Source organism: Maylandia zebra, linkage group LG8 (genome assembly GCF_041146795.1).
Source record: "Maylandia zebra isolate NMK-2024a linkage group LG8, Mzebra_GT3a, whole genome shotgun sequence".
Classification (NCBI taxonomy): domain Eukaryota; kingdom Metazoa; phylum Chordata; class Actinopteri; order Cichliformes; family Cichlidae; genus Maylandia; species Maylandia zebra.
In genome coordinates, this window is record NC_135174.1 from 19031708 (window position 1) to 19044351 (window position 12644).

At 44.3% G+C, this 12644-nt stretch overlaps 1 protein-coding gene across 3 annotated transcripts in view; it reads left to right on the forward strand.

Moving 5' to 3' along the window:
- adkb (adenosine kinase b) overlaps window positions 1-12644 on the forward strand; it is a 130648-nt gene that overhangs the window by 38763 nt on the left and 79241 nt on the right. For all 3 annotated transcript variants that reach the window (XM_012921823.5, XM_004561284.6, XM_004561285.4), the window contains one exon: window positions 11976-12148. In XM_012921823.5, the coding sequence (XP_012777277.1) occupies window positions 11976-12148 (173 nt within the window). The remainder of the gene's footprint in view (window positions 1-11975; window positions 12149-12644) is intronic.

Genomic DNA, 12644 nt, shown 5'->3' on the forward strand with positions numbered 1-12644 from the left:
CACACAGCCCTGTACTGTTGGCTGAAAACTCATTGAATCTGCTTCGCCAAAGCCAACAGGGCAGAAGGGTGCAGGTGTTGCACTGAAATTGGTTTGCTTTTTGCTTAAAAAATAAAGTGTGCTTCACCCAGAAAACCTCTCTCTCCAAACACGCTCTGTAACCAGAATCTGCTAGCCGTGCTCCACTTTGGGGTTATGGTTTCACTGGAATTAAAAAGTCTGTTTACACTGTGTGAAACAAATATATGAATTGGATTTTGATACTAGTCTGTATATATTTGGGTTATGAAAACTGCTCAGACTGTGATATGTGGCCATTCCAGTAAATATGTGTGTGGGATGGGAGTTAGGTGAATCAGTCTTGGCCCACGCTTCGTGTTTTTATTTTCTTTTTTTTTAAAAGAACATTACGCGACTGTGATTTCAAGGAGAAAATAGCCTGAATGAGATCGAGTTCTGTTTTTTGGCAGAAGGAAAGGCTTGTTGGCACACAGAACAATATCTAAATAGAAATCACATTTTTCACTCAAGTTAGATTTAGCAGGGAGTGCATTGTCCTCCTTTCTGGCTCAGAAACGTTGCTGTCTAAAAATGTTAAAGTCGTAGTCGCAGAGTTTCGGTATATTAAAATCATTGGCGCGCAGGGTGTTATATCTGGCAAGGAAAATCCATTTTGAGAGCGTGTGGAAATAGTGTATATGTAAAGTGTGTCTACCACAGACCTTGGTTTCTTCTCTTAACCTGCAAAGCATTAAATAGGTCAGTAATATTTCCCTTCTTTTTCTGCGGGCTTTGTAAAACGCACAGGATACAGGGCCCAATCATTAGCATGGATGGAATCCAGAGCATTAATGGCAACCAGGCAGAGTCGAATGACATTGTTATTGCAGCCGTTCCCGAGAAAGTGAGGGGAGCTGAAAATTTATATTTGATTTATAGCCGGGTTTGAATTTATGCTCCGGCTCTCAATAGGAAAGTAAGTGATCTTCGCCCGGCTTCTCACAAGAGAGGGCCCCACAGCATCTGGCGCTGGAAACATCTCTGTATCAAACAGAGTTCCTTCTAGTTTCTTTTTGCAATGCTTAACCACCAAGAATTTTACACCTGTAGGGGATATAGTATTACTATGTTTATTGGACCGGGTTCAAGTCTGAGCCTTGAGAAATTATCAGACGAGTGAAATGAGCCACGCTTTGTGGGAAAAACGTCGTGCAACAGGTTTCTAGACGCACTTTGTATTGTGCTCCAAGTGATTACCTGCTATTTGGCGCTATGCATCTTCCAGAGACGAAGCTAAGTCATTATTTACCTTGATTTATCATTGGCTGAATGGCAGTTGATAGCTTGAGTGTCTACTCAGTATTGTAAGCACTATGGCATGGATATAAAGATCTCTGATTTGCTCGGTGCAAGTGCTGTTATTTATTGAGAGTTCTTTCTCTAACAGCAGGTTGACGAGAGCAGAAATATACTGCTTACCGTCACTGTCAGTGTGCTTTTGAATCCTTGAAACATCGTATCTTCACATTATTATCTGCTTGAAGTGATGATACAAATACCATTCTTTATGGTTTGGTAATAACTGCCTTATTTTTCATAGGGACACAGAGCATTATTTATCACTGGCAGTGTTCATGGGGATTAATGATGCATAACTCTGTTGGAGTTGTCTGGCATACAGCACCAGCTGAAGGAATCTGGAAGGTTATCAGAGCAATAAATCCCAAGTTTTTCTCCGTTGTTTGTCACGATGCACTGCAGCAGCCAGTAGTTATGACCGTTCCAGTATGTTCTCGTCCTCTCCCTCTCTCTGTAAGCAGTCAGAAAAATAACACAACTTATTTTTTTAAGCCGCCAGATGATCAGGTGGAATTTGAGCGCACAACCTCAAAGTTCAAAGCGGGCAACAGTTTTTAAATCTCATCCTTATTACTTTGACTCTGCCTGCTTCCAGCTGGATGATTGGGTGTAGATAAGGAGCGCACCAAACACTCTCTACCGCTGATGTTCGTTCTTGGCAATGAGAACGCGAGCACAGTCTGTTCAGTCTTGCATTTTAACTGTTTTGTCAATTGCCGTCATCCACTTGTGTTATGTCTATAAACTGAAAATTAAATTAGGTGTGCAGACTGTTACACGAGTTCAATCTATACCCGCCCAACAGCCACACCAGTATTTCTTTCATCATGGCTTATTTTCTCTGTTTAATTTATTGAATAAATTACCCCTTTAACTTGTCAAGGAGGAGGAAGTCATTCATGCATTGTCCATGATCTAAGCAGAGAGGAAGATTCAGTCTATTAGTGCAATGATAGGGCCTTTACTGCAGTGAGCTCGCTGATTGAATGGCATCCTTCTCAAGGTCAGGCCGGAGCTAAAAGCTATTTTCTGCTTACCTGTGCAGCCAGCCGGCCACAGAATCTGCACACAAACTGCCTCCACACCAATGAGCTTAGTAAGCGGAGAAGCTCATCACTGATATTTCCAGCTGGTAACATGAAGAGAAACCTCTGCGCCTGCAGGAAAGGACACAAAGGCATGAGTAATATGATAAGTGCGATCTCTCTGCAGCACGTAAAGACATTAGGAATTTTGTTTTTAAATCCGCACCGAGGGTCCAATCATATCCTCCCATTGTGTCCTTGGTAAGTAAATCAGTGTTAAATGTGAATCACTTTCAGACTGGGTCACAGGTCAAGCTGGAAGCACAGCTGTTCCGTCAGCTGTTTCAAGGCCTGAATTTCCTTGGCAACACAAGTCTGTAGCTGAGATAATGCAGCACGACCACCATTAGCAGAAACTGTAATCTGCCCGTGTTCAGGGTTTGACTTCACGCATGCCTGAATTACTGCTCCTGGTAATCGAACGTTGGATCTTTTGGGAAACACTGATTTATAGTGTCGGAGAACAACCGTCGTTCCTAAATGATTTCGCTCATCGCTTCATGTTCATGCAGATGATAAATTGTATCACAGAATGCAGTCACAACACTCATTAAAACTCACTTTCTCCCTGCAGCACTGTTTAGAAGTGAATTTTCTGCACTGCCACATTGAATTTATTCAGGCCTGACCTGCTCTAAGCCTCACACCGGCGCTGTCATTTGGCATAGGTTTAAAAAGAAAAGAAGTCTTTTGGGTAACACGGATCACCCGCACTGTCACTGCATCTGGGGGGGTAAGGGGAGTGCCGCCACCAGCACTGCCGCCGCCTCTGCGAGATCAAAGCCCCGTGCAAATCCGCCATACTTCGTACATGGAAGTTACAGAAGCGGGACCCAGAACCGATTCACCTGTGCAGGGGCCGAGCACAGCTGCACTCCCACCAGCTGGAGCCCACAGACCACAGATAGGATTAGCGGCTTTAGCTGCAAAGGTCCCTCATCATCTCCCCGCCTGAACCTTGTATGGCAACAAACCCCTGCAAACACAAATGCCACTTTATGATCTCTTAATAATACCCCCATCCTCACTTCATGCACACTCAGGCTCGGTAAATCAGCTCATGTTCTTTTATAGCCCCCATTGTCTCTGCAGATAAAAAGGACAACCCGCCAGTCTGGGACTCCCAACCCATGAATGTGGTGTGGAGGTATTTTTTCTCCTTGCTTCCCCCTTCCCCACCACTCCTCAGATAAGTATCACCATGCAGCCATTGTGTAGCTGCTGCCTGGCTTCTGTATCCAAGCTCAGCCCCTCATGCCTGCCAGGTAAACCTGTCTGCCTCTATGTTGCTGCGATAGGGGAGTTTGGCTCTGACTGACTGAAACAACATCACCTTGTTTATCCTGTAAATAATTCACTCCTTCCGGGCAACAGAAAACAAAATCAAGGTTGTGTGTTTAACAAGGGAGGCGAGGAATGAGAGGAGCTAGGAAAAAAAAAATCAGGTGTTTCCTTTTTAGATAAACTTGGCGCCTGGAGACAGCGACACATCCCTGATTCCTATGCAGCGCAAAGATGCTGCAGTGAGATGTGTTAGGTGTGTGTGTGTAGCGTGGAGAGGGGGGGGGGTTGTTGTGTGCTCACTGAACTTGCCCTTTGATAGCTCTCTGAAGAGGGTGCAGAGATACTGTTGGGGACATTCTTGTCGCGTTTAACATCAGAACCTATGGAGTGTGTCGGCGCGTCGTCGGGTTTGATGTTTATCTTCGGGGGGCTGTTCCTGGAAGCTGCCCCCCCGCCCTCACCCCCCACCCCTTTTGTGACACACGTATGTGTACATGGACACGTGAGCCACCACTGTTTGTTTGGGTGGTTTTTTTGTTGTCTGGACTCATTCCCCAGGGGTGGTTTTGCTACTACCTAGAAAAGCCAGACTGTTTATTTCCCCGTCACTTGGAGCGTTCCATTTATCTGTTTTAATTCAAGTATAAAAACATGAATTCATAAGGTAACACCAACGATACAAGAAAAACAGAAAACATGTGGAACAAATTCAGACAAACATTCAGTGAGACGTAAGGATGAACTTGGTGGTCGAAAGGTTACAGTCGTCACAATCTCACAAAACATGTTTTTGTCCCTAACTTGCCCATTTTTTGTTTGATCCTAAAGTGTACTGCATTGAATAACGTCTGGCTATTATTCAAAATCATACCTCGGCAACCAAATTGGAGATAATGGCCACACTTTGTAGCCATTGTGTCTTTATCTCACTTTGTAATTTGATGTTGATGTCAAAGCTGTGGGTGCCAGGTTGAAAATGTACATTGTGTACATTTTTAGCTTCTTTGCATTAACTTTCATATTTTAAGTGACGTCTACTACAATGGCTACAGCTCTGTGTTCTGCCAGAGCCAGCTTTATTGGCCAAACACCGTCTTTTAAAGTTTTCACTAATAATATTCGGAGTATATAGGAGTCAGGTGGTAATTCTAAATTTTAATATACCATGACATGGTGGCACATGGCTTTGGTGCTTCTATTAAGCCTTTTCTTCACATACAGAGTGTGTCGGGGGAATGTCACATCTGCAATTGTTCTTTCTGACTTGTAGCACACAGCGGGAGACATGTTCTCACCACTCTGGTTTAGGCTTAAAACCGGAGTATTAGGCTTAAATTTTTCCTTTTTGATAAAGCTTGTAGTTAGGGTCGGATCAAGGGATCCTGAACCCTTCCTTAGTTACACCGCATTAGGCCGTGGCTGCTGGAGGCTTCCTGTGATGCGCTGAGTGTTTTTTCTTCACTTATCCACCACTTTTGAGTTTATTCATTAGTTATTATTTATCCCTGGCTTTCTTCCACCGCATGTTTTTGTCCTGTCTGACTCCGCTAACCTCCAACTGGTCACTGCAGTGGCTGTTCCACCCTGGAGTTTCTTCCTGCTTAGAGGGAGTTTTTCTTTCCCACTGTTGCCAGTCTTGAATTTGATAAAAATTTTTACCCATGTGGAGTTTACATTGAGAAACTGGAAGGTTAAAGATTGCTTATGGAAATTTGTGCTCTGGTGTGCATCTCTGTCAGGCAATACCTAGAAAAGTTCAAGGCTACAGTGCATGTTTGAAACTTTATAGACACTTTATAGACAAAATCATGTTTCTCTTACCTTCTCTTATGTGTGTTGAGTACATATGCAGAATAATAAAAGTATAGTGCAGGAGCAAAGGTATATAATCTGTCCACAGCCCTTCTGTTGCTTGTGATTAAAATAACACACATTCATCGTCTTAGGTGGGAATCAGCATTGAAATTAGTGGTTCTTGGTTAATTATGTAATCTTGTTTTGGCCTCAAGTGTATTTGCATAACAGTAGCTGATGCAAATTGATTTGCATTTGCACTCTATTATAATGCAAAGTATCTAATGAGGAAGCATCTAACAATCCTCATCGTGTTCAGCAGTTTAAAAAATAGCGAATGGAGACTACAGTGCTCCTATGGAGTCATGTCATTACTTTTGCTTTGTGTTTTAATTCCCACTTTCCGTTTGATTGGAAAAGCACAAGCTTGTTCACAAAGTTTTGATTGCTTTGTTCTTAGTCACACCCATTAGTATAGTCATTACTCACTTCTGATTCCCAGGAGGAAACTGTTTTCCAAGTAGTTAAAGTCCCTGTTTAATGGGATTTATTAAGCTGAGGCTTGGCTCTTTTAATCTCTGTTGTTGTTAAATATGTAGTGTCGGAACAATAGGAGATGTATCAACGTCCAAATACTTACAGATTGCACACTACATTTGAGCATCAGTGGAGCATCAGTCATCTGTGTTGTCCTGCAGCCAGATCCTAAAGCCGCATGACAACTGTGAAACATCCATTACAAAAGCAGACTTCAGTGGCGAGCCTCACCACCATGCTGGTGTGTCAGCAAGGGACGAGCGAGGCACTGAACAGAAGACAACTATGATCTGGATATTTGAAGCCGATATTGGGCCGGTTTCCCGTCAGGCTGCATGCTATGCCTTCCCTTTGAGTGTTGATTGCAGACAGGAGAGTGTGGTTGACTGATCTCAAAGGAAATTACTGGAGAGAAGGCTTATCCATGCCTTTGACTGATAATCAGCTCATTATCGTGTTGATCATTTACAGCTCTCCCTCCCGCATTCCCTCTATTCTTTTAGCTGTGTCACTAAAGCAGAGCACAGAGATTTTTAATAGCTTGGCAAGAAGCCTGCTGTGCTGAGGGAGTTAAAACAGCCATGCTAGCCCTGGCTAGTCTCCACTTTTTACACAGTACAGGTCCCCACCCCACTTATCAACCCTCTCAGGGAAGAGAAAAAATTAAAGAAAAACAACAACAGCAACAACAACAACATATGCAACCCCAGTGCGAGCAGTGCCCTAGCACCCCAACATGGCTAACTGTGCATGAAATTGAACTGATTGGAGTTATTGACCAGAAGGCTCCAGCCCCTGAGAGAACAGGCAGGAGGGTGGGGGCGCCTTGTGTGTTACCTGATTGAGTGAAAAATCCTCAGCCGGTTGCTTTGATGCCCGGCACTTTACAGCAAAGAGTGATTTAATGGAAGCTGCCAGACCTCATCAATGTCAGCACTCGTGGTAAGGGCCCTCTGCTTCACCAATACTTTATATATAAGCACCTTCCATGTCAGTCGCTGATGGACAGATGCTTACTAGTTGTTTTAACTGCACGGTAAAAAGAAACGCTGATCGGCCTCCGCCTTTAGCTCCAAAAGAGGGGCTTTGGAGTGAGAGGAGGCTGTTATAAGCCACCCTAGCGAGCAGAACCCTCGCCCTCAGCTATTTTAGGCCTCTATAAATAGCCCTATTGAATTTTTGCTGAGGTTGATAAGCCTATAATTAATGTGACCATCATTAGGCACGGTCAAGTTCTTCTCAAGAGGAACTGCTAGTGAGGTGAGGCAAGGAGAATGGGGACTTCTCTGTCCTTGTTTTAAGGATGAACTGAAACAAGTGACAGCCACTCAGCTTCCCCATGATGTGCAGGCACCACTTTGTTGTAAAGCTGCAGGATAACACACAGCGGCGTCTATCAGCTCCCTGCAAAAAAAAAGAAAAAAAAAGGGGGGGGGGGGGTACTGTGCTGCGACTTCAGTAGATCTGAATTGCATTGGAATTGCATCATTAATAGAGCAGAAATTCTTCCCAGCAACTCCAGGAGAATACATTGACCCCTGAGGGAGACTAGAAACAAGACAATGTTTTTACAGCAGGAATATCTAACTAGAGGTCCCATTACTACTTCATCAATATACAGCAGCGAGTGAGGGAGACGATGGGAGGGGAGAGTTGAACACAAAAAAAGGGGGGCAGGAAAAGAAGGGGGAATGTAATAGCTTATAGTGCTAATGGCAGCCTGAGCACTCAAGTCCCAAACATTCAACCGTCTCATCTCATCTGGGCTGTGTAATTGCCCTCCTGGAAGCCGCCACGCGAAACGGCTGCTTCTGTAGTGAAGAGTGGCAGCTGCTGGGTGTTGAGGAGCGGGCCTAGGTCAGATCCCCAAATGGGGCTCCTTGCAACCATGAGATGTCATAATTAATAGCTATCTGGGTGCCTGGGGGCCAGTTTTGGGTAGGTTTGGGAGAGTGTATGTCGAGGGGGGGGGGGGATTATTTGGCTAAATGGAAGCCAAATAGAAAGAGACGCCAGACGTATTCTCCACTTAACATAATGTACACTTATCACCGCTTTGCCTGTAGCGAGTGAGCCTGTGCATCATCTTACCGCCTGCGTTTCATGGGTGTTTTTCTCTCTTGTTTGCATTAGGTTTCCCTCCTGTATCGAAACGCACCTAAAGATATGTTGCTTGGGTGCGTCATGGGAACTTATTAATCTTTGGGGACCAGTGTTCTCCCAGTTAAGTAAATATACATGAGCTGCTGCGCGAGATACAAGCTCCCAGCACCTCCACAAAAATCTGTTACTTCAGCTTCCCTCTTTCTTCCCATCTTCCTCCCTCTTTCTCTCTCTCTCGCACAGTCGCTCTCTAACATGCCGCCTGGGGGCAAATCTCACTCTGTCTCATCTGCTGCTTAATTTCACTGGAGCGGCCCTCAGTAATGAAGCGCCTTGATGTACATTTGCCAATTCCTGCCTCTGCCACTGCGATATAATTGGGATGTGACTAAGCATGAATACCCAGCACAGGGTTGGTTGACCTCTCGGCGACCCCGCGGAAAGCGCTTTTGTCATAATGGAGGTATTATCTCACATAATCTGGGAATGGAGAGGGATTGTCTGCAGGGTGCCAGGGATGGAAATGAATTGATATAACTCCCTGCTCCTGCATACCACGGTGAAAGAGGGGATGAAATTTTTTTTTAGCAAGATATTTTTTTTCTCTTGCTCATAATGAAGACATTTTCTGCTTATCTATTGGTGCTTTGTGTTTATTGGAGTAGCAGAGCAGCTTCTGGCAAAAGCAGGGGCGTTTTTTCTTTTTGTTTTTTTAGGAGGGAGTTTTGATGTTGTGAAACTAAACAGGATTTGTCTTTTTGTGTGTACGTGTGTGTACGTCAGCCTTCTGCCCGTGTAGGTGCACTGTGTGCTCACGTTAGTGTGTACTTATGTCTGTTAATGACCCTGTAAAATGACAAGCTGAGCTGGCAGTGAGAGTACAGCCGACGGTCAGAGAGAGACAGAGCGAGAGGGAAAGTAGGAGAGTTCAGAGGGAGGTGTGATGAGGGGGGGGCTATGTTTACGAGGTCGGTGGTTGCTGTGATTCACCGTGCTGTCATCAGAGGGACTGAGGCCCCTGAGTGGCCCTCTCTATTCCCACCTGAGAGCTCTGCAAATGGAGGGGCCGCGCTGTCATTATTTACAGCCCGCAGCTCCTAACCTTGGATTCTGCGCTCATCGCGGCGAGGGGAAAATCAGATTGGACTTGACGTGTACCCGAGCCAGTGACCTTGATAAGTGTGAGGTGCCTGCAGCAAGAGGTTAGGGAAGAAGAGCTCGCAGCCGTGCGCACGCATGTACACGTTGGTGTGTTTGTGTATTTCGGCCAGGTGGGGAGTTGGAGGCATGGTTGAATGACAGAACCATGACTCAAGATGACACGTTGGTAGGGCGCACTCACGGACCAAGATGCAGCAGGCATGTGTGACATTATAACTGTTCATTTCCTAAGGCCTAGTCTGGAAAATAAAAGGCGATTATTTATTTTTCTGAAAAAAAACCCCACCACAAAAACCAAAATCAGCTGTTGTGAATTGTTTTGATAGTTGCTCAAAGGTTTAGTGGTGTGACAAAAGACGATGCTAGGGATAGAGTGAGATGGAGGCACATGATCCAATGTGGTCACCCCAATAGGATCAGCGGAAAGAAGAAGATGATGATCCATTGACAGCACACAAAAAGAAATACCTGCTAATTAGTGCGAAGTAAAAAACTAAAAATAATAAAAAAAATTATTGATTTTATTCACAAAAAGTGAAGCACAAACTTTTGGGATAGGCTGTTAGTGCATATTAGTTCCAAAAGTGACAAACACAACTTAGAGGTCAAGATTTAATCAGATTCATAACAGGTGAAATGTAGCCACGCCCCTTGCAATGCTAACTTTAAAGTTGCAGTTTATAAAATCTCGCCATGAGATGTCAGTAGATCCCAGATTGCAGTCAACTGAATTCTATTTTCCTAGCCCTCCCAATTCAAGTGCATAATCCTAGCAACTCTAGCCGTTCATCTGTAGTGAGTGTAGGCCGTAAGTACGCTGTTTACCTCAGCTGTTAATATGTGTCCATGGCTATTTACTCTGGAGGAGGCTGTGAAACTGTGTAATATTTAATTCAATTCAATTTTATTTACACAGCACCAAATCACAACAGTCACCTCAAGGCGCTTTGTATTGTAAGGTAGACCCTACAATAATACATACAGAGAAAAACTCAATCTTATGAGCCCCTATGAGCAAGCACTTTGGCGACAGTGGGAAGGAAAAACTCCCTTTTAACAGGAAGAAACCTCCGGCAGAACCAGGCTCAGGGAGGGGTGGCCAATGTTTGCCTGCTTTAGCTTCTAACATTGTTGGACTCTTCTCTCAAACAAAGTGAGAATGTAGTCAAATAGTTTTTTTTAAGGACACTAGAGCCTAACATTAGCTAACATAACGTTAACTTGTAACCAGCTGTTGTTGTTGATGTGTAGCCAGCTCGTTATCTGGAGACCGGAGGGTCTGATGTCTAATCTGCTAATTACATTTTATTTGGATGCCGGTGTTGCTGTTTCTTCACGTTTTTGTTTCTCTGGCAAAGGAGACCCCTTCTCAGATAACAAAAGATAAGTATGATCTTTCATATCTTGAGGCTGAAGGTGCAGACACAAATTAATATTGACCTGCACAGCATGCTGTGCCTGCAACTTCTCTCTCTCCTTTTGGTGTAAAACACATTTAGGTGGAACGGTGATGTCCATCTCTCCCAACGTCTGTTTATTGGAGAGTTCATTAATTTATTAGAAAAGACATACAACAAATAAGTCAAAAATCAACGTGTATTTATGAGTACAGCTTTCTTTTTGTCTCTTAAAAAGCTTAAAAATTGACTGGCCTTTAATAGAATGCTAACATGGGATTTATGCCATCCCTCGCGTTAGTCATGAAGAGGTAAATTGGCTGTAAACAAGGCAAGAAGTTTTCTTTGTTTCATAAAACAGAGATAGATAGTCAAAAAACTCTATGCCCTGATCAGCTGCGCTTGCAAATTGTCAACCTTAGTCTGGAAACACAGGTGAGCTTTGTGCGATGTAATGAATCTTTTCCTGGATATTTTTATTTTTATTTTTCCTCCTTATTTTTTATTTTCATCTGAACTACTTACCTGGAGACCAGAAGGGTGGGGCATAGGGGGAACGCAAAAAAACAAAAAACAGAGGAGAGCTTCTCTAGACGGTTGATGAAAATGCATTTTTCTTCCCCCACCGAGACGCTGTTTGGTCGTGTGAAATGATTAATTTCACACATATACAGGTCATCCCCAAAAGCAGCAACATCTCATTCACAAGGGGCCCCCGTCAGCAACAAAACAGGAGTCTGCAATAAAACGAGCAAACAGCAGCACGTACTGTACGTCAATAAATCTTTGGAGGTTAAACCTGAGCGCTGTAGAATTTGAGCAGCCCCCACCCCCTTTTCCCTCATCAGGTAAAAGTCACTGAGTACATCAAGACTGTCAGGACCAAAAATTGTCCAGCGAGCAGTTCGGGGAGTGTCCTGCGGTAGCGGCTGCATACTCTGTCACACACTCAGAGTCTGTGTTTGCATAAGAAGGATGAAGCCTTGAATTATGGGGTTTGTGTAAATAAGGAGATGAGACTGTTTTTAGCACACATGGAGGAAGGAGTGCTTGGATGAGAATAGTGCCTCTGTGCGGAGTGGAATTGGTCTTGGGCTGTTTACGACAGCTCGCAGCCCTCATATATCACAAGCAGTATGTTTGCTGTGAAGCTACAGTTTGTGTGCCATCTGCCTTAGCTGAACTTGACCCCTCAAACAGACATATATTTTGTAAACTGAGCTCTGTGTAACTGTCGTCATTTTCTCCTTCCCAGTGGATGCTCCAGAAGCCCCATAAGGTGGCTACCTTCTTCGGGTGCATCGGGAAAGACCGCTTTGGCGAGATCCTAAAGAAGAAGGCCGAAGAAGCCCATGTCGATGCCCATTACTATGAGCAAAACGAGGAGCCGACTGGTACCTGTGCAGCCTGTATCACGGGAGACAATAGGTTTGCAACCTTTCATTTATCCTTGACCAAGGAGTAACCCGTAACCCGGCTTTAAGAGAGTTTTTTTGGTTCATTTTGACTTCCACGGGCAAGCAGTTGACTTCTCGGGGCTAGAAGTCATAACAGGGAATCATAGCTCAGCTCACACATCAAAAGGAAAAGGAACAGCTTGAGCGTGTTTTTCCAGGCCCCCACTCAGTCTCTGCCGTCCCAGTGGGTTGTCATCCATCTATAGGCTGACAGTAGCAATGTGTTAGGGATGCCTGGGCTATCCCAGTTCTCACCTGTCAGCCTTCTCGACTGTAAAAGGGGCTTTAGCCTCTCTGGTGACTCTCACGCCAGCATCGTCGGGTCACAGCCTACACACACACACACAGATACACAAATAACACTAACATTAAGGGCTCCAGTTCATGATAGACCAGGTGTGGATCAATAACCACCTCCTTCAAACACTCCCTTCCTTTACAGCCCTTTATCCGCTGCTACTGGAGTT